General features: G+C 46.8%; 1 protein-coding gene and 1 non-coding gene across 3 annotated transcripts; one reads left to right on the top strand and one right to left on the bottom strand.

The window, feature by feature from the left end:
* Positions 1 to 355: 355 nt before the first annotated feature.
* Positions 356 to 427, top strand: TRNAM-CAU (transfer RNA methionine (anticodon CAU)). The gene has a single exon. It is a non-coding gene; the product is annotated as a tRNA-Met (tRNA).
* A 1,702-nt stretch (positions 428 to 2,129) lies between these two features.
* LOC110121651 (cytochrome P450 4F3-like) lies at positions 2,130 to 22,372 on the bottom strand. Of its 2 annotated transcripts, none has more exons than XM_020868918.2 (13): positions 22,267 to 22,372; positions 21,731 to 21,958; positions 18,051 to 18,195; positions 16,989 to 17,042; positions 16,769 to 16,896; positions 14,263 to 14,384; positions 13,584 to 13,854; positions 5,880 to 5,946; positions 5,569 to 5,698; positions 3,213 to 3,346; positions 3,053 to 3,117; positions 2,783 to 2,865; positions 2,130 to 2,393 (listed from the first exon to the last, which is right to left on the bottom strand). In XM_020868918.2, exons 2-13 carry the CDS (start codon positions 21,926 to 21,928, stop codon positions 2,216 to 2,218), a joined length of 1,575 nt encoding a protein of 524 aa, XP_020724577.2. In that variant the 5' UTR covers positions 21,929 to 21,958; positions 22,267 to 22,372; the 3' UTR covers positions 2,130 to 2,215. The 2 variants fall into 2 exon arrangements, with proteins under 2 accessions (XP_020724577.2, XP_070318712.1); XM_070462611.1 differs by lacking the exon at positions 22,267 to 22,372 and adding an exon at positions 22,171 to 22,193.
* Between the last annotated feature and the right edge of the window lie 297 nt (positions 22,373 to 22,669).

Genomic DNA, 22,669 nt, shown 5'->3' with positions numbered 1-22,669 from the left:
ACAAAACTTGGCCATGCAACATGGTATGTGGGATCTTATAGTTCCCTAACCAGGGACTGAACCTGCACCTCTTGTATTGGAAATGCAGAGTCTTAACCACTGGCCTGCAGGGAACTCCCTACTTCATTTCTTTTTATGACCCAATAAAACATTTTGTTCTGCTTCACTGACTATGCTAAAACCTTTGACTGTGTGGATCACCACCAACTGTGGAAAATTCTTAAAGAGGTGGGAGTACCAGGTCACCTCACCTGACTCCTGAGAATTCTGTTTGTGGGCTAAGAAGCAACAATTAGAACTGGACATGGAATAACGGACTGGTTCAAAATTGGGAAATTTAAAGTTAAAAAGTCAGAGCAGAGTGGCGCAGCGGAAGCGTGCTGGGCCCATAACCCAGAGGTCGATGGATCGAAACCATCCTCTGCTAATGATTTTGTAAAGTCTTGAGTACGTGTGGCCTCTGAGAAAGTGTATTTCATAGGCTTCTCTGGTGGCTCAGTCAGTAAAGAATCTGCCTGTGATGTGTGAGACTCAGTTTCGATCCCTGGGTCAGGAAGATCCCTTGGAGAAGGGAATCTTCTACCCACTCCAGTAGTCTTACTAGGAGAATTCCACGGACAGAAGAGCCTTGTCAGCTACAGTTCATGGAGTCGCAAAGAGCTGGGTGCGACTGATACTTTCACTTTAAAATTTGGCAGTATATGTTAGAGAATATGAAGTGATTACTTTGGCATGTTTGGATTATGGATATGATGCTTATTTCTTACTTTTTCTTCACTGTGGTTTTTTCTATGACAAGGTATAATTTGGGGGAAAGGAAAAACTAATAAATATTTACTTATTTATCTGCCTGTTCTGGGTCTTGGTCACAGCATGCAGAATCTGTATTTACAGGATGCAAACTCTTAGTTGTGGCATGTGGAGTATAGTTCATGGACTAGATATTGAACCTGGGCTACCTGCATTGAGAGCACTGAATCTAAGCTATCGGACCACCAGGGCAGTTCCCCCCCCCCCCCAACTTCTCTGTTTTGTTTTTAAAGAAAAACATTTTAATAAGAACTCTGAAGGCAAAGAAGAACATATGCAATTTTCAGCATAGAATACATGAAATATTTACTAATTTTATGATATAGGATTTATTTCTTATTATTCAACCATTAAGTCTTCTGACCCCAGCTTGTAGAACCCCAAAAGGGCCTGATACTAAGACCATCCCAGGACCCCCTGCCACCTCAGTGGGGCTAGTCCTGGAGCAGCTGCTGTCCCAGGTGCTGAAGGAAGTGGCCCCACTCCTGCCCCTCCACCTTCTCTTACTATTGAGGACTCTCTTCACCTCCGCTTCCTAGAACATCCTGATGAAAATGAAGTCGTGGGTCATGCCTCTCTGAGGGAAAATTTTTCTTTTTCCTAGCTTCAGGTCTGTTTCACAGCAGAGCAGCCTGTAACTGTGTAACAGATCTAACTATGGAAAATTTGAATTTGCTGAATCTTCTAATGGCAGGTTTCTTCAACAGCAGGTTTCCGCGTGTCTCCAAACTTCAGTGTAACTTTTATGACTTTAAAGCATTTTAAATGTGCTTTAAAGTGATGCAAAAATAAGTGTGGAAATGAACGCACATTCAGTAGGGATGCTTACCAGATACTGAGTCAGTCATTTTGCACAAGCTTTTCATAAATCTCCACAACATCGCAATAAGGTGGCTACTATTATGTAATAAAGGCACTGAGGCTTAGAGAGAGATTTTCCCCAACCCAGCCAAATAGCTAAAAATGGCAAACGTTTGTAAGGAGGGAGTGGTGGATCCAGGGTCATCTGACCCTGACTGCATCTAGCTCTCTGCTTCACCTTCCTTAAAAAGTCATGTTGTCCTCATGATCCAAGATGGAGCTCCAGTATCGTAACAAAATTTGCCCCCATTCCCCCACGCTCCCCCCGCCTCCCCCCGCCTCCCCCCGCCTCCCCCCGCCTCCCCCACCAGGTTCACAGCCGCATCCATCCGCCTGGATCTGTCCAGGCCCCAAGGACCCCCTGCTGGCTCTCAGTGAGGTTTTGGGACAGACGTAGGCTCCCAGATCAGGATCCCATGCCCCTTGCAGTGGAAGCACAAACTCTTAACCACTGCACCGCCAGCGAAGTCCCAGATTTATTCCTGGGAATCTGCAGTGGGGTGTCTATGGTTACGGGCGGATCTCAGGCCAGAAGGTGGGTGCGTCATTGGTGTCCGGGGCTCAGCGGCTCCATCCGCAGCCAAAGTCCGCCCTCCGCGCGCAGGATCAGCTCTGGCTTCCGGCGAGGCTCCTCCTCATCTGGCAGGACGCGGAAGCGCAGTAGCGTGAGCGCCAGGACCACTTTCATCTCGGTCATGGCGAATGTCTGCCCGATGCAGTTCCTGTGGGCGGGAGAGGGGGCTCTGACTGCACCTGGAACCCTCATCTGGGCTCCGCAGCACCCGGCCCACAACTTACACGTACAGTGGTAGAGAAGGAAGCTAACCATGTCAGGAACCCCCGCGTGGGCTTGCATATGCCCAGACCCTTGCCCACACTCCAGTCCTGCACTCAGACCAGAACACAGGGGAACTGGCCTCTCAGCACACTGTGGACCCCTCCTTGTGCCCCCCACCATTCCCTAGGCCCTTGCCATTATGTCTGGGGGAGGGGAGGGAAACACAGCCTTAAATTTCCCGTCTTCCTGATCCCTACAGTTAAACCTGGAATCTCAGTCCCAGACCCCCGCCCCCACTACTCCATCTTCACCTCAAATGTCCAATGTCCTCACCTGGGACCCGCTGAGAAGGGGATAAAAGCCAGAGGTGACCTCCCCTTGATGTTTTCTGGCTCGAAGCGGAAGGGGTCATAGACCTGGGGTCAAGACAAGACAGGGTTACCAGGTGGTATCTCCCAGAAAGTCCATTCTTAGAGAGGCAGATGTGTGTATAATGGGAGGGAGGTGATGTCTGATTGGGCAATCAGAATTCTGTAGTCGCCCTTGGGTCCGCCAAAGGGAATGGACAGGGATGATGGCAGTATGGCGTCGCAGAGGCATCACCTCAGGGTCTGGCCACACAGATGGGTTGTGGTGGGTCCCGAAAATACTGATGAGGCAGATAACACCTGTGGGAGAGGAGGGACCAGTTAGAATTAGGTTCAACCTGCCTGATGGGCCCCCTTTCTGACCAGGAACCTCATCCCACAGTCATGGTGAGCACCTTTGGGGATGACCCGGCCGTCTGGAAGCATGATGTCCTGGGTACAGCAGCGAGAGATGACGATGACTGGGGGGTGCAACCGCAGACTCTCCTTGATGCACATGGTCAGGAAGGGCAACTGAGCCAGGTCGTCCCTAAGGAAACGACATGACAATTATCCAGGGAGCAAAAATAGACATACCAGCCTCCAGCACTCCTACTGCCCTGTAAGATCCCTTTTGTCTATGACATAATCACAGATGGATCATTTTCGGCAGATAGTGGTTTTATACTTAGAAAATGAGAGAGTTCACTGGAAAAAGTGAAAGTGAGAGTCACGTCCGACTCTTTGTATTCTCCAGGCCAGAATACTGGAGTGGGTAGCCTTTCCCTTCTCCAGGGGATCTTCCCAACCCAGGGATCGAACCCAGGTCTCCCGCATTGTAGACGGATTCTTTACCAGCTGAGCCACAAGGGAAGACCAAGAATACTAGAGTGGGTAGCCTATCCCTTCTCCGGAGAATTGTCCCAACCCAGGAATCAAACTGGGGTTGCCTGCATTGCAGGCAGATTCTTTACCAACTGAACTATCAGGGAAGCAACACACTGGAAAACTGGTACAAATATTGAATATAAGACCCAGTAATGGACTGAATTCTTTTTTATCCTCTTAATTTTGTGTGGTGATCTAAATTCTTAATAGCTGATATAGTTGGCTAGTTCCAAATCAGAAAACCACAAAACCACCACCCCATGTCTCAGTATCACTCCTTTCCCTTCCTCACAGTTTGACTAGTGGTTATTCTTTATGTGTCCTTCCAGGAGTACCTTTTTGCATTAATAATCACGCAGTATCATGCTGTATACAATACACATTGCTCTGTATCTTTTTCATGTAACAGTGTGTCAAGCTCTTCTTGTACATCTCTTGGGACTTGTGTCCAAAATAAGGCCTTTCCTACTCTGGAGCTATAAAATAATTTCCCTGGTTTCCTCTAGAGCCTTTAAGACTCCTTTATTTTATTATTTTCTGAAAAAATTATTTGTTTGGTTGCAGCAGGACTTAGTTGCATCAGATCTTTGTTGTGTCAGGCAGGATCTTTCACTGGGTCCGTGAACTCTGTTTAGCTGCGTGTGGGCTTAGCTGCTATTGCACACATGGGATCTTAGTTCCCCAACCAGGGATCAAACCTAAGTCTCCTGCATTGCAAGGTGAATTCTTAACCACTGGACCACTAGGGATGTCCCAAGGCTCTTTTACTTTTTATTTTAAATCTTTGATTAGTGTATACGTTATTTTCTTATAAGACATAAGACCATGTTGAATTAACCTTTTTCCATGTAGCTCTCCAGTTGTTACAAGAGTTTTTAGTATAAATGATCTTTCTTTGTCCTGTTGGTATGAGACCATATCTAGAACTTACTATGTTCACTGGGCAAGAAATTTATACCAATAAATTATTAGTTTTTCTTTAGAAATAATATAATAGATGAAAGAAAAGATGGTGATGATATAAAATATCTGGAAGACATGTGAATGTCTATATTCCAAATGAACTTATAAATGTTTCTCAATCCAGATAGACTATATGATTCACCATAGGAACAAGAGGTACCTAAGGGTTTGTTTAGCAATAGCTGCCTTAGATTTCTATGCTAAAATTTTAGACTCTATTAAAAGCCTAAAGATTATGTGAATATCTAAAAATGGATATCCATTCCATACTCCGGAATAGCATGTTAATATTATTAAGTAATCTGTTTTCCACAAGCCTATCATATCAAACCCCAGCCTGGTCCATGCACACTGGGAATATCCTGACCTGGGACTATTCTTCCACCAGGCTGGGAGATCCTGGAAGGCAAAGACTGGGGTTGGTCCTTCCTGAGTCCAGGACACACAATGAGGTGGGGAGAATTGGAGATGGCATAGAACTGGGGAGAGGGAGGCAGTTTTGCAGTGTTTCCTAAATGGGGAATAGATGGAAGAAGATGCAGATATTCCTGGAAAGGAGTGAATGACTTTAGTCCTCAGGTGTTCCTTTTAAATCCTGGACTAAATAATATGAGGAATTAGAATATGAGGAAATAGAATGAAGATTTTTGAAAACATATGACTTCAGAGAGAAAAGTAAAGAAATGGAGGGAAAGTTCATTTACTGAATAGGTGCTCACTGGTATCACCTGCCCTCACAAATTGTTGCTAGTTAATGCAGGACTTCCTATCTTCCAAACCTGCAAACTTTTCCCAGACCCTGTCTCTGGGATCTTCTCACATTCCCACTAAGAAATAAGGACAGAATCCACAAGAATATTTTCACTCTTCCCAAACCAGGAAGCAGGGGCTCAGAAAAAGGCCACGAAGACTTGCACTCACCATTCAATCTCTTTAGACTCACGGTCCTTCAGGAGCTCTCGCACCTCCTGCCGGCAGCGCTCCTGGTATTCTGGGTGTTTTGCAAGGTTGTACAGGACCCAGGAGAGGCCACTGGCTGTGGTGTCATGGCCTGAGGAGCATCCAGAGAGGCTTGGGTCTCTGGCCTACTTCAGCACTACAATGTGGACAGCACCCTCACCTTAGCCCATGGGGGGATGGGGAGGGATGGCATGATCCAGGGTCCACTTGCCAAGTTCCTGTGTTGGGGGAGAGGCCCATCCCCCTGTGTAATTCCACACTGGGACCCTCACCTTCAAACATGAAGGTGTCAGCTTCAGCTCGGATGTCTTCGTCTGATAATCCCTTCCCATCTTCATCCTGGAGAGAAAGCAAGATTCCCAGATTCACACAAGTTCTGAGGGCCACTGAGCATAAACTGAGACAATCTCTGAAGCTCCATCATCCATCTAGAAACCCAAGCTCAACCTGAAGTCCTAGACCTCCTTTGCTCAGTACCACCAGATGCCCCACTCACAGACCTCCTCCTTGAACTCTTTGCCTCCTATGGCATCCATTTTAAAAGGAATCAATGATTCATAAATATTTTCATGTTTCTACATGATGTAACCTGGGTTACAGGATGACTGATAACAAGTTTACCTTAGAAGTAGAGATTAAAACCCATTCTTAATGCCTCCTGGAGATAAGGAATGGGTTGTACACCTGTAGAACATGCAAACTTTGCCTTCTCAGTGAAGAGTTCTGTTTAAGCTCCAAAACAACTTCTTCTCATCTCTGCTGTATTCTTGTCCATTCTTCTCTCCTCTCCACTATTTTCCCTTCCCCTCCACTCCCCTCCCTTCCCTTCCCTCCTCTCTCTTTCTCCTTCTCCCTTCCCTCCTCAAACACAGGGAAAAAGGAGAAGTCCTGTGTATGTCCCAAATTTCAAAAACTGGAGGTAAAACCACTACAATATTGTAAAGTAATTAGCTTCCAATTAAAATAAATAAATTGGGGGGGGGCGGTCCTAAGATGGCAGATGAATAGGACAGGGAGACCACTTTCTCCCCCACAAATTCATGAAAAGATCATTTGAATGCTGAGAAAATCCTCCAAACAGCTTCTGAATGCTGGTGGAGGACATCAGGCACCCAGAAAGGCACCCATTTGCTTTGAAAGGAGGTAGGACAAAATATAAAAGACAAAAAGAGACAAAAGAGTTAAGGATGGAGACCCATGCCAGGGTGGGAGTCATGAAGGAGGAGAAGTTTCCAAACACCAGGAAACCCTCTCACCGGCAGGCCTGTGGGGAGTTTTGGAATCTCAGAGGGCAACATAACCAGGAGGGGAAAAAAAAGCAACCCACAGAATACACGCCTAACCACAACTCCCAGCAGAGAAGTAGCCCAGATGCTTGTGTCCGCCAGTAGTGAGGGGGTGCTGAACAGGGAGGCGCGGGTTGCATGCTTAGGGTAAGGACTGGTCCTGAATGCCCTGAGGGCAATCTGAGGGAGCTAACATGAGAAAGCAAACCAAACTGTGGGTTAACCAGAGAGAGAGAGAGAGAGAGAGAGAGAGAGAGAAATTTCCCGCAAAAAGCTCTAACCTAAGGCACAGTCTGGTCCACTCACAGAACAAAGGATTGAGCGAATACCAGAGGAGAGCTAGCTGGTTGCACACCTGCCCCTTCCCCCGCCAGAGGCAGAGAGGCAGGCAGGCGACAGCCAGAGCCAGAAGGCAAGGGGCAATCTTGGCTCGAGAGATGCATCCTCCACCAAATTGTGAGCAGGCTCCCAGTTGCCAACCAAGTCTTCCTGGGATCCTGGATGGTGGACATTTGCCAGGAGGGTCACAGCCTGAGATTAGCTCCACAGAAGAGACACACAGCACACCTGAGACAGGGCTCTCTTTGCACACACAGGAAACTGAGCAGCTAAGACTGGGGAGGTGATGAGACACTCCACACACCTGGGACAGGGCGCTCACCAAGCACCTGGTTGTCTGAGCTGTTCGGACATGGGAATGGCACAAAACGCTGGCCCAACCAAGTCTGTACCTTGGTGGAGTACCCGAGAACCTGAACCTGAGCGGCTTAGACCTGGGAAGTGCATGCAACCCAGGGCCTGATTTGGACAATTCTGCTGCAGAGCAACCTGGAGCCCGAGCAGTGTAGACTGGGAAAGCACACACGCCGTGAGTGGGGCAAACCCAGCGTGGCCCAGACACTTCAAGTGCTCCCCACACATGACAGTGATATTTGTTTCCAGTGTTCCTCCCTCCTCATAGAGCGACTGAACAAGTGAGCCTACATAAGTGACCACCTTCACCCCCCATGTGTCAGGGCGGAACTTAGACATTGAAGAGACTTGCAAACAGAGGAAGCCAAAATAAACAAAGAGGGAGACATGCTGGAAGTGACAGGTGCAACAGATTAAAACCCCGTAGTTAGCATTGACCAAGCATTGGAAGGGGCCTATGGACCTTGAGAAGTATAAGCTGGAACAAGGAACTATCTGGAACTGAAATGACCCCACAATGCCCTCAACAGCTCCAGAGGAATTCCTAGATAATTTTCACTATTATCATTTTTAAATTTTTAAGTTCTTTATTACTCCTTTAATTTTCCTTTTTATAACCTACTGTTACCTCCCAAAAAAAGACCCTGTTTTTAAAGCAAAATTTCATATATATATTTTATAATTTTTGTGATTTTTTTAATATTGTATTTTTTAGAGTCTAACTTCTACACTAGATTTTTAATCTTTGCTTTTTGGTATTTGTTAACAATTTTGTACCTTTAAGAATCTAACCTTCAGTACCCATTTTAACTTAGGAGCGTGATTACTGGCTTGATTGCTCTCTTTCCTTTTGACTCTCCTTCCTCTCCCCCAGGTCACCTCTATCTCCTCTGTCCCCCTTCTCTTCTCTACCTGAATCTGTGAATCTCTGTGGGTGTTCTGGGCCATGGAGGCTGATTAGGGAACTGATTACTGGCTAGATCTGTCTCTTTCCTTTTGACTCCCCCTCTTCTCCTCCTGGTCACCTCTATATCCTTCTTCCCTCTTCTCTATGTAACTGTGAACTTCTCTGGTGTCCCTCACTGTGGAGCATCTTTTCACCATTAACCTAGATGTTTTATCATTGGTGCTGTATGGATGAAGAAATCTTGAGGTTACTGTAAGAATAAGACTGAAAGCCAGAGGCAGGAGGCATAAATCCCAAACCTGAGAACACTGGAAAACTCCTGATTCCAGGGAACATTAACTGACAAGAGCTCATCCCAAAGCCTCCATACCTACACTGAAACCAAGCTCCACCCAAGAGCCAACAAGTTTCAGGGCAAGACATACCAAGCTAATTCTCCAACAACGCAGGAACATAACCCTGAGCAATAAAGTACAGGCGGCCAAAAGTCACACCAAACCCACAGACATCTCAAAACTCACTACTGGACACTTCATTGCACTCCCGAGAGAAGACATCCAGCTCCATCCACCAGAGCACCGACGCAATCTCCCCTAAGCAGGAAACCTTGACAAGGCACTCATTCAACCCCACCCACAGGGAGGAACCTCCACAATAAAGAGGAATCACAAACTTCCAGCATACAGAAAGGCCACCCCAAACACAGCAATATAAACAAGATGAAAAGGCAGAGGAATATTCAGCAGGTTAAGGAACATGATAAATGCCCACCAAACCAAACAAAAGAGAAGGAGATAGGGAGTCTACCTGAAAAAACAATTCAGAATAATGACAGTAAAAATGATCCAAAATCTTGAAAACAAAATGGAGTTACAGATAAATAGTTTGGAGACAAGGATTGAGAAGATGCAAGAAAAGCTTAAAAAGGACCTAGAAGAAATAAAAGAGTCAATCATATAGGGTTATCATTACCATCTTTCTAAATTCCATATATATGCGTTAGTACACTGTACTGGTCTTTATCTCTCTGGCTTACTTCACTCTGTATAATGGGCTCCAGTTTCATCCATCTCATTAGAACTGATTCAAATGAATTCTTTTTAATGTCTGAGTAATATTCCACTAAAATATTGTAAAGTAATTAGCCTCCAACTAATAAAAATAAATGGGGAAAAAAAGAGTCAATCAATCATGAATAGTGCAATAACTGAGATCAAAAGCACTCTGGAGGGAACCAACAGTAGAATAACTGAGGAAGAAGATAGGATAAGTGAAGTGGAAGATAGAATGGTGGAAATAAATGAAGCAGAGAGGAAAACAGAAAAAAGAATTTAAAGAAATGAGGACAAACTCAGAGACCTCTGGGACAAGGTTAAACGTCCCAACATTCGAATCACAGGAGTCCCAGAAAACAAGACAAAAAGAAAGGCCATGAGAAAATACCTAAGGAGATAATAGTTGAAAACTTCCCTAAAATGGGGAAGGAAACAGCCACCCAAATCCAAGAAATGCAGTGGGTCCCAAACAGGATAAACCCAAGGCAAAACACCCCAAGACACATATTAATCAAATTAACAAAGATCAAACACAAAGAACAAATATTAAAAGCAGCAAGGGAAAAGCAGCAAATAACACACAAGGGAATTCCCATAAGGATAACAGCTGATCTTTTAATAGAAACTCTTCAGGCCAGAAGGGAATGGCAGGACATACTTAAAGTGATGAGAGAGAAAAACCTACAACCCAGATTACTGTACCCAGCAAGGATCTCATTCAAATATGAAGGAGAAACCAAAAGTTTTACAGACATACAAAAGCTGAGAGAATTCAGCACCACCAAACCAGCTCTTCAACAAATGCTAAAGGATCTTCTCTAGACAGGAAACACAGAAAAGGTATACAAACTAGAACCCAAAACAACAAAGTTAATGGCAACGGGATCATACTTATCAATAATTACCTTAAATGTAAATGGGTTGAATGTCCCAACCAAAAGACAAAGACTGACTGAATGGATACAAAAACAAGACCCCTATATATGCTGTCTACAAGAGACCCACCTCAAAACAAGGGACACATACAGACTGGAAATGAAGGGCTGGAAAAAGATATTTCACACAAATGGAGACCAAAAGAAAGCAGGAGTAGCAATACTCATATCAAATAAAATAGACTTTGAAATCAAGGCCATGAAAAGAGACAAAGAAGGCACTACAAAGTGATCAAAGGATCAATCCAAGAAGAAGATATAACAATTATAAATATGTATGCACCCAACATAGGAGCACCACAATATGTAAGGCAAATGCTAACAAGTATGAAAGGGGAAATTAACAATAACACAATAATAGTGGGAGATTTTAATACCCCATTGACACCTATGGATAGATTAACTAAACAGAAAATTAACAAGGAAACACAAACTTTAATGATACAGTGGGCCAGTTAGTCCTAATTGATATCTATAGGACATTTCACCCCAAAACAATGAATTTCACCTTTTTTTCAAGTGCACACGAAACCTTCTCCAGGACAGATCACATATTGGGCCAAATCTAGCCTTGGAAAATTAAAAAAAACTGAAATCATTTCAAGCATCTTTTCTGATCACAATGTGTTAAGATTAAATGTCAACTACAGGAAAAAAAAACTATTAAAAATACAAAAATATGGAGGCAAAAAAACATGCTTCTGAATAACCAACAAATCACAGAAGAAATAAAAAAAGAAAATATGCATAGAAATGAATGAAAATGAAAACATGACAACCCAAAACCTAGGGGATTCAATAAAAGCAGTGCTAAGGGGAAAGTTCACAGTAATACAAGCTTACCTCAAGAAACAAGAGAAAAGTAAAATAAACAACCTAACTCTACACCTAAAGCAACTAGAAAAAGAAGAAATGAAGAACCCCAAGGTTAGTAGAAGGAAAGAAATCATAAAAATTAGGGCAGAAATAAATGAAAAAGTAACAAAGAGACTATAGCAAAAAACAACAAAACTAAAAGGTGGTTCTGGGAAAACTGGTCAACCCCTTGTAAAAGAATGAAACTAGAACACTTTCTAACACCACACACACACAAAAAAACCTCAAAATGGATTAAAGTTCTAAACGTAAGACCAGAAACTATAAAACTCCTAGAGGAGAACATAGGCAGAACATTCTCCAGCATAAATCACAGCAGGATCCTCTATGACCCACCTCCCAGAGTAATGAAAATAAAAGCAAAAAAAAAAAAAAAAAAAAAAAAAAACCAAATGGGACCTAATTAAACTTAAAAGCTTTTGCACACCGAAGGAAACTATAAGCAAGGTGAAAAGACAGCCTTCAGAATGGGAGAAAATAATAGCAAATGAAGCAACTGACAAAGAATTAATTTCAAAAATATACAAGCAGATCCTGCAGCTCAATTCCAGAAAAATAAACGGCCTAATCAAAAAAACGGGCCAAAGAACTAAACAGACAGTTCTCCAAAGAAGACATATAGATGGCTAACAAACACATGAAAAGATGCTCAACATCACTCATTATCAGAGAAATGCAAATCAAAACCACAATGAGGTACCATCTCACGCTGGCCAGAATGGCTGCTATCAAAATGTCTACAAACAATTAATGCTGGAGAGGGTGCGGAGAAAAGGGGACCCTCTTACTCTGTTGGTGGGAATGCAAACTAGTACAGCCTCTATAGAGAACAGTGTGGAGATTCCTTAAAAATCTGGAAATAGAACTGCCATATGACCCAGCAACCCCACTTCTGGGCATACACACTGAGGAAACCAGAACTGAAAGAGACACGTGCACCCCAATGTTTATCGCAGCACTGTTTATAATAGCCAGGACATGGAAGCAACCTAGATGCCCATCAGCAGACGAATGGATAAGAAAGCTGTGGTACATATACACAATGGACTATTTACTCAGCCATTAAAAAGAATACATTTGAATCAGTTCTAATGAGGTGGATGAAACTGGAGCCTATTATACAGAGTGAAGTAAGCCAGAAAGAAAAACACCAATACAGTATACTAATGCATATATATGGAATTTAGAAAGATGGTAATGATGACCCTATATGGGAGACAGCAAAAGAGACACAGATATATAGAACAGTCTTTTGGACTCTGTGGGAGAAGGCGAGGGTGGCATGATTTGAGAGAATAGCATTGAAACATGTAAATTATCATATGTGAAACAGATCATCAGTCCAGGTTCGATGCATGAGACAGGGTGCTCAGGGCTGGTGCACTGGGATGACCCTGAGGGATGGGATGGGGAGGGAGGTGAGAGGGGGGTTCAGGATGGGGAACACATGTACACCCATAGTGGATTCATGTCAATGTGTGGCAAAACCCACTACAATATTGTAAAGTAATCAGCCTCCAATCAAAATGAATAAATTAATTAAAAAATAAATAATAAATAAATAAATAAAGGAAGGTATTTGTTCTGTAATGTTAAGCATGGCTACATTGGAAGATAAAGGGATCACGGAGCTCTCAGAAGAACTTGGGGTTGGGGAACAGAGACACCATCTACTCTGGCTACTGTTACTGCCATAAGTAATAAATGGATTCTTATGATCCAGTGTTCTGTATGTATACATGGATATACACAGTCTATTTCTGTAGTAGACTAACTTACTAATTTGGAAGTAGAGTAAAATCTCAGGCCTTCACAGTTTCAGTCCCCTGCAGGCTGCACCCCACGTGTGTGTGTTAGTCACTCAGTCCTGTCCGACTCTTTGCAACCCCATGGACTGAACCCCATCAGGCTCTTCTGTCCATGGAATTCTCTAGGCAAGAATACTGGAGTGGGTTGCCACTTCCTACTCCAGGGGATCTTCCTGACCTGGGGATTGAACTTGGGCCTCCTGCACTGGAGGTGGAGTCTCTACTGTGTGAGCCACAAGGGAAGCCCTGTGCATTCCACATGGTCATCTCTAAAACTTACCCCTAACCCAGCCCTTCCTTCAACAAGAATCTCACATGGCTGCCCAGCACCCTCTGCATCCAGTTCAAGTTCTTTGATTAAATCAAGTTCCCAAGGTCTATACCGCTTCTTGAATTCAGATCCCAGAGGAGCCCACCTTGGTCAGCAGGAGTACGTCAATAAAGTCCAAAGTCTTGGTCTTCGCCTTGGCCTTGAGGAAGTCATCAATATTCTCCTTGGGGAGGGTGCGGCGCCGCTCCTGGATGACGATATCTGTGAAGTCGTGCACCAGGCGGCAGGCCCTGCGGAAGCGCCGCCCATCTGGGGTGAGGTAGTACAGGAAGTCCATGTGCAGGAAGAGCTGCTGATATCGTTTTGCCGCAAGCGCGCTGAGCTCCAAGATGGCCGCGATATAGTCACTGGGCTTCCTACAGGATGAGAGCATGAAAATGCAACAACGTCTGAAATAAACTTTGAACAGAACCCTCTTCTTCTCAAACACCTTCCATGGCTCTCTGGAAAGCTCAGGAGAAACTTCATATCCTCTTTGGTTTCAGAATGTCCTTAAGATATAAAGATGCCCATACCTCCATCCTAATTTTCAAGATGTCTCCTCACTATTGCACATACCTTGCTCTTCCTAGCCTCCGGGCCTTTATCAAACAGTTCTACCTACCTCAGAGGATGGCTTCTTCTCCTTCCCCTTCTTGTTCCTCAATGTCCAGATCTGACACACTTCCTCCAAGAAGACCTTTCTGGTTGTCCTGGTCAACCCTTCCTTACCCATCTACTCCCATGGGTCTGTGGCTAGTGTTCCCCAGGCCCTTGAGACTCACTCCTGGCAATTGCTGTCGTAACTGAAGACACATTTCTGCAGACTGTCCAGGGTCATGAGGCTGATGTGTTCAAACATGTCCAGATGGGTGTGGCCCTCTTTGATCAGACGCTGCCACTTGGCCTGGACAGAGAAGGGGACAGAGCTGAGGCTGAGAACTGCCTCCTTGGTGCCCTTTCCTAACCCCAGATACCAGGATGCACTCCCTGGACTCTGTCTCCTGGTCCCAGGCACCCACCCCCAGGGAGGACCAGGCTCACAAAGGAGTGAAAACTGTTACTATTAGGACATGAAGTCTCCATGACCGGGAGTCCGAAGATCTGGGTTCTGTAATCCTCACTCTACCTCCCAACTCTGTGTGCATGAGTGTGAGCTCGGTTACTCAGTCGTGTCTGACTCTGTGTCTGAACTTTGGACTGTGGCCCCCCCCCCCAACAGGCTCCTTTGTCCTTGGGATTTTTCAGGCAGGAATAATATAGTGGGTTGCCATTTTCTCCTCTAGAGGATGTTCCCAACCCAGGAATCAAACCCACATCTCCTGAGTGTCCAGCATTGCAGGCAGATTCTTTACCTGTTGAGCCCATGCTTTGTGCACCATTGCTCAACTTCTCATAAAGTAAGTGCTAACAAATGTTAGGTTTCATCATTTTCATTGTTATAAGTTGATTAAGAAAATGATCCCTATGTTGATAGAGACAGTCCTCCATGGGCCCTGAGTACTCCTGCACTTTTTTTTTTTTTTGGTTTTGCCAAAAAATTGTAAGACCCCTATGTTCTTTACCTGGGCCATTTCTCAGAGCTGTGTTTGTAGCAAACAACCTTGAGAAGTGAGGTAATGTGTCCCCCTGGAAAATATCAGGCTTGCTTCTAACTGCTATAAATGTCACAGAGTTCCTAAACCTAATATTCCCTCCCCTGTGATATATGAGTAGACATCCATAGAAGCCCACCTGTGTTATTTGCATGAAATTTGGTGACTTGGATGAAGGATGCAAACCCACAAGAAGCATGTGTTGTTTGCTGGGCTAACCTTTGTCTATGACCCAGGAGTCTCACGTATTCTGGCAGAATCCAGGAAACAGTCACAAGCTCCCTTGTCAGCTTGCAAGTATGAAGAAAAATCACAGGCACTTTACAAAAACCTGTGCTCCAGTTCTTTGCTTTCCTATGTGTATATCAAAGCCCTTTGCAATGTAACTTTTCAGTAACTCTACTTGGAGGTGGAGCCTCTTTCACCATACTTTGATTCTGAGCTGGCCTTGGACTTTCTATGGTCAACAGACTGTGGTGAAAATGATGAGGTGATCACTCCAAGCCTAGATCCCAAGGGGGCACTGCAGCTTTCTCCATCTTTTCATACCCTGCCTCTACCATGTGAACCAGCCTGAGATGCCTTTTGAAGGGAGAGAATCACATGAAAGCAAGTCTATTTACCCTACCTGAGGTCATGCTAGATCAGCTTACAGCCAACCAAGCTTCAAACCTGTGAGAGGACTGACCCCAGACCAGCAATGCTTCCTATCTGTATGGTCAGGCCACCCAAGACAGCTGTCCTCTTGTTCTCTGTACATCCCATGCTTGACCAGTCCCTGCTTCACCTACACTGTATTCACATTTCCTCTTACTCATGGAGCCTTATCAGTAAATGCTGACATACTTGCTCTCAGTCACAGATACACATGATGGGATATCACTCCAGGACCTTGCTTCAGACACATAAGATCCCCTTATCCATTCAACCACTGATGTACATCTGTGTTATTGACTCTAGCTCTTTCTTCAGTCTTGAGTCTTGCAGTACTTGCAGGGTGCAGTCCAACACGACCAGACCCACAGCTGATCACTGGCACATGAGTGGCCCCATCCACATCCAGAGAAACCAGCCAACTGACTCACAGTCTCACTGTGCATATTAAACCCTTATAGTTTTCAAGTGATTCATTACTCAGAAATAACTACTGCCTGATATTCATTATTATCATCAAATATGTCTCAAGATTCTAAGGCTTCTGTGAAGGTAAAACAGAAGCTAACACCTTCTGAGCAACTATTATGTGCCAGGGACATGGCTCCATTATGATATCTTGAAAGTGAAACTGTTAGTCATTCAGTCACGTACGACTCTTTGTGACTCCATGTACTGTAGCCTGACAGGCTCCCCTGTCCATGGAATTCTCCAGGCAAGAACACTGGAGAATGGCAACACTGGGTTTCCATTTTCTTCTCCAAGGGATCTTCCTGACCCAGGGATTGAACCCGGGTCTCCTGAATTGCAAGCAGATTCTTTGCTATCTGAGCCACCAGGGAAGCTCAGCTTGCAGGATATCTTGACCACCCTACAAAGCAGGGATCATATTACACTCTTTAGATAGCCAAGGACATTGAGGCTGAGAAAGGAAGAATGATGGACTTGAGCCAATCAGAAGAGGGAGGAATCCAGAAAAGACGTCTCTGAGTCCCTGTTGTCCCCCAGACTCCAGATGGGATCATGGGTTCAAGAGACTCACATGCATGATGTCTGTGCTCTTGGTGAAAATCTTCATATAGGGCTTCAGGATGTTGAAGTGGAAGGCAGGCGTCAGCATGCGACGGTGCCTGTTCCACTTGTCACCAGCACTCAGCAGGAGCCCATCCCCTAGCAGAGACAGCCATGGGGATTGAGCAAAGAAAGACCTTCTCCTGGGTCCCCAGGGTCATCCCCAACCTCCTTCACAAACAGTTACTCACCCAGCCAGGGCTTTAGAAAGTCGTAGAAGACCACATCCTTGGGTGCACTGGCAGCTGACATGAATGAGGACCATCAGGGACCAAGGAGAGGGGGAAGGGAGGGTCTTTTGGTCGGGAGTGGAGGCTCCCAGCCAGGAGTCTGCATTCCCTCTCCAAGCCCAACATAGCAGAACGGGACCAAGAGCGCAGGAAGCTGGGAGGGGAGAGGAGACCAGACCAGGCCACAGCACAGCACAGAGCAAAGGCAGAGCCCATAGACACAACTCACGGTTCTTAGACACACCCCAACCTGAGACATGACTGGACATTGCATCTTCTGACCTTACAAAGCACGTTTACGGTGATCTAGGATACCACATCTGCCCCAGCACTGGCCCCTCCTGAGACATCTGACCTGGCTCCATGTCTTAACAAGTCCTAACAGGCCACACCATGAATGGCACAACATGACATGATGCAGAATGCTTTGCCATGGGCCTGAAGACCATCTGACTTGACCTCGGTGTGCCCCAGGCGGACCCCAGACAGGACCTGAATATACTGATGACATGGGCCTCAACCAGGCAGAACTCAGACATAGCCTAAGACCTGCATCAGGCAAGACTCACATAAGGTCTCAGGCATTTTGCAGAGTGGCCCTGGAGTCCCAGGCCTCAGACAAACACCCTCAAGTGACCAGCAGGAGAGCCAGGCAATCTCTAACAGCATCTCAGACAAGAACCAGAGAGGCTCCAAGATGCCTCACATGTCCTTGGCCACAGATGAGCTCTAGACATGACTGAGAATATCTCTGAGCTCAGATTTAAACATATACCAGGTATCACTAGGTATAACATACACCAACTGTAGCCAGAATCTATGTAGAAATGTAAATCTGATCAGACATGGCCATTCAGCAGACATTGCAGAGACATGACTGGAGATCATGCAGCTGGGATTCTGCAGTGGGAAACAGTGGCATCTTTGCTATGCCCCCCTCTGCCTGCATCCTGGTCACTTGTACAACTAGAGGCAACACAGAGACCATGGCAATGGGCAAGCTATGGCCAGGGAGGTGCCTACCTGAAGCAAAGAGCACAGGCTTGATGCAGGTGGGGTGGAAGATGCGGATGATTGGGCGCCAGGGCCCCACCCACCAGCAGCATGCATCCCCATAGGTGCTGGCCAGGCCCTGTGTGTACAGGAGACCTTCCTCTGAACTCTGAATCTGGAGAGGAACAAGTAGAACCCAATTCACACTCTTCTAGGCTGCCAGAGGGAAGGACCTGCAGGGCAGGGATCCAGAGCTGGGACAATGAATCACTTCCAGCAGCTGCTTCTCTGTCCTCAGCCTCCTGCCACCCTCTCTACCCTTATCCTCCATACATGATAATTGAGGTCCCCTGAGTATAAGGATAGGAAGGGTCTTTCCCTGTTTGGATCCCAAACACTGTGTTCCCCTGACTTCTCTTCCATCCCCATATTCCTGATGAGGAGACTGAGGCTCTGAATGATAGAGTCTGTGGCCCACGTTCTCTCAGACAATAAGCCTGAGACACGTGCCCACATCTGTCTGAACCCAGGGTCTGTGTTCTTAACCATCAAATCACTCTGAGCCTCAAGACAACAGCTTAGAGGACCCTTAAACAACCTCCAAGACTGGATACTCAGAGTTTCAGGGACACAGGAATGGGTCCTATGACACAGGCTAGGGAAATCAAAGGAAATCCTGTGTCTTTTCCTGAAAATGTTTTCAATGAGCTCACTTTTCCATGGGGGTTGAGCTTGTTGGATTCAGTGTTACCAAGATGATAGGGAAGCCACCACAGAGGAACAGAGAACTAAACAATGAAAACAGATTTCTTATGATATTATATAGACATGGATAGATCTGGGTCTGAAGATACCCCTCCTTGGACTTCACAGTGACTCGATTCCTTTTCTTTCCATAGATCATACAGGGTGGCATTTCCACCACTAACAGCTGAAGGATACTTCAGCAGCCAGAGAGAGCTGCGGCCCTTCTCATGTTCACTCTGCATTCTCAGGTCTCTGTTACACGCTGCCTGTTCCCCTGCTTACCTGGTCATCTGTCTGTGGATGGGACGGGCAGGGGACAAGGGAAGAGAGCCGGGGTGGGGTGGAGTCTCCTCAGGAAGATTCCTGGCATCTGGAGGAGGGCACTGATCTAGAAGTGGACCAGCTCCAAGACAGGGGGAAAGAAAGTGACCCACCAGAGAGGTGGATGTCATGTGAATAGCAACTCAGATGTACACCAGCCATAAGCCGTCATTGCTCAGCACCTGGGGATATGTGGGGACTGAGGACAGGTCTGGCAGGGGACCAGAGATGTTATGGATGCCCGTGCATCACTCCATACTCTGTTTTAAAAAATTTCTGCTCATCGTTCTGGACCCAGTTCCAACTCCTCTTCCAGGAAGCCTTCCAGCATCCCTCAGAAGAGAACCTTGATTCTTTTCTGGGTTTGCAGAGCTCATTTCCCTCTGGCCAATTCCTGACCACACCAGGTCACAGATCTATTTCTCTGCCTCAATCTGAATCTTCAAGTCCTGTCTTTTACCCAGGACACCAGGGTGGGGTGTAAATGGCAGTGAGAGCAAGGAGGAGGCTGTGAGATTGGGATGATCAATGCATGAAGGAAAGAGGAAGATGGCAAGAGAGGAGGGGAGGGGGTTGGGGTCCTGTATGGGCCACATGGAAGCTTGGCAGGGAGGGGCTGGAAGCCCTGAGGTGTGTCATGGCACCCACCACCACAAGCTCTGCCTGGATACCTGAAGCACTGGCGAAAGTCCGGATGCTGTCAGGGTGGCAGAAAACGACCAGGGGGATGATGGGGCCCATCCACATCAAGTAACCCTGGGGGTAGTTGGTCACCAGCTGAGTTACTTTGCTCAAGCCCTGCTCCATGGGTGGGGGGGGGGACCTGTGAGCAAGGTAAGAGCCATCACTCTGCAGAAGGAGAGTCCACTGCAGTGGACAGAGTGTGGGATCCTGCACAGATGGAGGGAATCTCTGCTTCCTCCTTCCCTCTGGGGGAGGAAGGGACCTGGAGGCTTTCTAAGTCCTAAGGGTGTATTCCAGGGCACAGGGAGAAGATAGGCTCTCTGCCCGCAGGGAGGAAGATCTTGGCTTGAGAAGACACATTTTTCTTGTCCTGGGAGTGGTCCCAGTGCAAGGGCAATCTAAGAAGGAGGTCCTCAGTGGGCAGCTTTGTGGGTAGCAGGTGACTGGGCTTGGGTCACTGGGCAGGGTCCAACCCTGTCCCATATTTTTCCTGCTCTACCTGGCTTCTGATTTCTTGCATGGCAAGGGTTCTGCAGACCTCTGACCTTATAGCCCTGGCCATCCCCCAGGGACAGACATGAACTCTGCCTGCTAACCCAAGGGGGAACATGATCTATAACCTTCGCTGCTCAGGCTCCATGCAGAGTGCATCCTGTCTGTTTCTCTGCGAGTTATGGGCATGCCCTTCAATTGTGCCATTTTCAAAAGAAGAAACGGATGCCATATCCCCTCAAAGGGGAAGAAGTGTGGGTTGCCTCCTAGTGAAGCACCCTCTCCCTAACGATGCTCCATTCAAACCTGACAAATATCCGAGGTACTCTAGGCAGATGACATAGATAATTTTCACCTTTGTAACTTGCTCCCCTCTCCAAAGGCCCTAAGGTGAGGATTCAAAGCCCAGAGATGGAGCATGGCTCAGCTGAAGTCACACAGAAGAGTGACTGAACCGGTCCCCATGGCCAAGCCCTTGGAGGCAGGGAAGGCCGAACTGGAGAACTTTGTAACATTCCTGCTGCCTCCAGGGCTCGCTGAGACCATCTGAAGATCTGGAACCTCAGCAATCTTCACGGAGAGCTTTGGACACCCTCCGCTGTGAACGTTGCCTTAATGAATAGTAATTGCAATAAGTCCTCCCCCAAGTTGTAGTTCTCATCCCAGGCATGAAAGGAAAAGTTGTCTGCAAGATAGGGGGAGCTGAATATAATCCCTCTGACCTTGACTGAGGGAGATGATGGCAAGTTGATCACCTCGGTCATCAAGCATTTGTTTTGAGCGCTTACATCGCTCCAGTCCTGGACTGGGCACAGTAGTGTCTGCTCCCACAAACCAACATCAAATTGGGAGGTGGTTACTAAGTGATTGGATGATTACACGTTTCATTTATCCTGAGTGGGGTCAAGTCATAAGTCACAGTCTGGGGCACAAGCTAGGGAGGTGTGGAGGTGGGGTAGGTTTAAGAAGGCTTCTGAAAGAGGAAGTGAGTAGCTGACTTTATCTAGATTGGGCAACAGGCCTATTGGGACATCTTTGGGGGAGGGATGAGAGTTAAATTAGAGGAAGGGGTCCTGGAGAGGGGAGGGGGTTGGCAGCTGTGCTCCTGTAGGTGGGAATGGGGAGGTGGTAGTTATTTCCATTAGGAAAGCTGTGGCTCAGAGCGAGACACACGGATATGGGTCATGTGCAGAGCAGACGCTGGATGGTGAATCTTATCAGGTGCACAATGTGTGGGAGTCAGGCAGGGAATGGACCCCAAAGCAGGCTAGGACTGGAAGGACAGGATGTGGGGAAGGTCTCAATGGCAGAGTAGAGGGATTAATGAGTGAGGGAAGAGGGGGTTCCTTGGCCTCCCTGTCTTCTCTGCTGTCCTAGACCCCAGCCAAAACCTGAGCCCCATTCCTGACCCCTCAGCAAGTCCGTCTACCCTGATTTCCCAGACCCAACCTGCTGCCCACACTCACCAGACCCAGGTGACCAAAGAACCAGTTACGTTTTGGGGGCTGTGGGAAACATCGGAGGCGGCGAGAGTTGTTGTAGGAGGTGAAGGTCCAGGCCAGGACGCAGGCCAGGATCCAGGAGGTCCCGACCAGCAGCAGCAGCAGCCACGGGGAGGCTGCCACCGGCCCGAGTCCCAGCCAGGACAGGCTCAACTCCAGCATCCTGTGATCAGATGGGATGGAGGGTGAATCCTGAGGATGAAGGAAGAGGCAGTGATGGTGAGTTGTGAGGCAGAGATGGATAGAGGGAGAGGAGCAAGGAAGTGAGGGGCAGGGATGGGGAGTACTGCGGACGGGCAAAAAGGGCTCAGAGACAGGCGGACAGGCGCTGGGAGAGGGGAGGGAGAAACAGAAATTCAGAGGAAGAGGGAGAGACAGAGACAGACAGACAGACACACACACACGTATCCACTCATCTCCTGGGTCATCTCATTCCCTGGAGCCACTCTGCCTTGGGCATCTGCCTTCCCCACCTTGGGCCAGGACCCCCAGCCTCTTACCTTCTGTGTGGGCTGGCTTGTCCCACACAACTTCTTCTGCCCTCCTCCTGGGATGGCTGGGTCTGACCCCAGATCTAGAGGAAGCTGCCAGGGGCCGGGCTAAGCCAGCCAATCCCCACAGCTTTCTTACTTCCTCCCCACCTGGCAGCTGTCTGGATACAGGGTGGGGGGGAGGGGGAGCACGGTGTTACCCAGAGCTGCCTGTGAATCAGCTCAGGATTCACTCCCCTACCCGCTGTGGACACTGGCTCCTCTGGACCCAGTGCCTCCCACAGGAGCAAGTTGTGGTGCAGACAAAGGTGATTCTGGGCCTCCAGGTTCGCAGCAAGCCCTGCACTTCCAAGGCCAGCATGTGGCAGGCAAAAGCACATACAGGAGGGCAGGGCAAAGATCTCTGCAGCTC

This window comes from Odocoileus virginianus, chromosome 3 (genome assembly GCF_023699985.2).
Source record: "Odocoileus virginianus isolate 20LAN1187 ecotype Illinois chromosome 3, Ovbor_1.2, whole genome shotgun sequence".
Taxonomy (NCBI): domain Eukaryota; kingdom Metazoa; phylum Chordata; class Mammalia; order Artiodactyla; family Cervidae; genus Odocoileus; species Odocoileus virginianus.
The sequence above is the reverse complement of the archived record's forward strand: the minus strand, read 5'-3'. Positions and strand labels throughout refer to the sequence as shown.

What these genes read in the sequence shown, in the direction of transcription:
- LOC110121651 (XM_070462611.1), bottom strand. An exon ending in CGGCCGGGTCATCCCCAAAG is followed by an intron (nt 3,118 to 3,212) that starts GTGCTCACCATG and finishes CCTCTCCCACAG; the next exon opens with GTGTTATCTGCCTCATCAGT. An exon ending in CTGTGTGGCCAGACCCTGAG is followed by an intron (nt 2,866 to 3,052) that starts GTGATGCCTCTG and finishes TCTTGACCCCAG; the next exon opens with GTCTATGACCCCTTCCGCTT.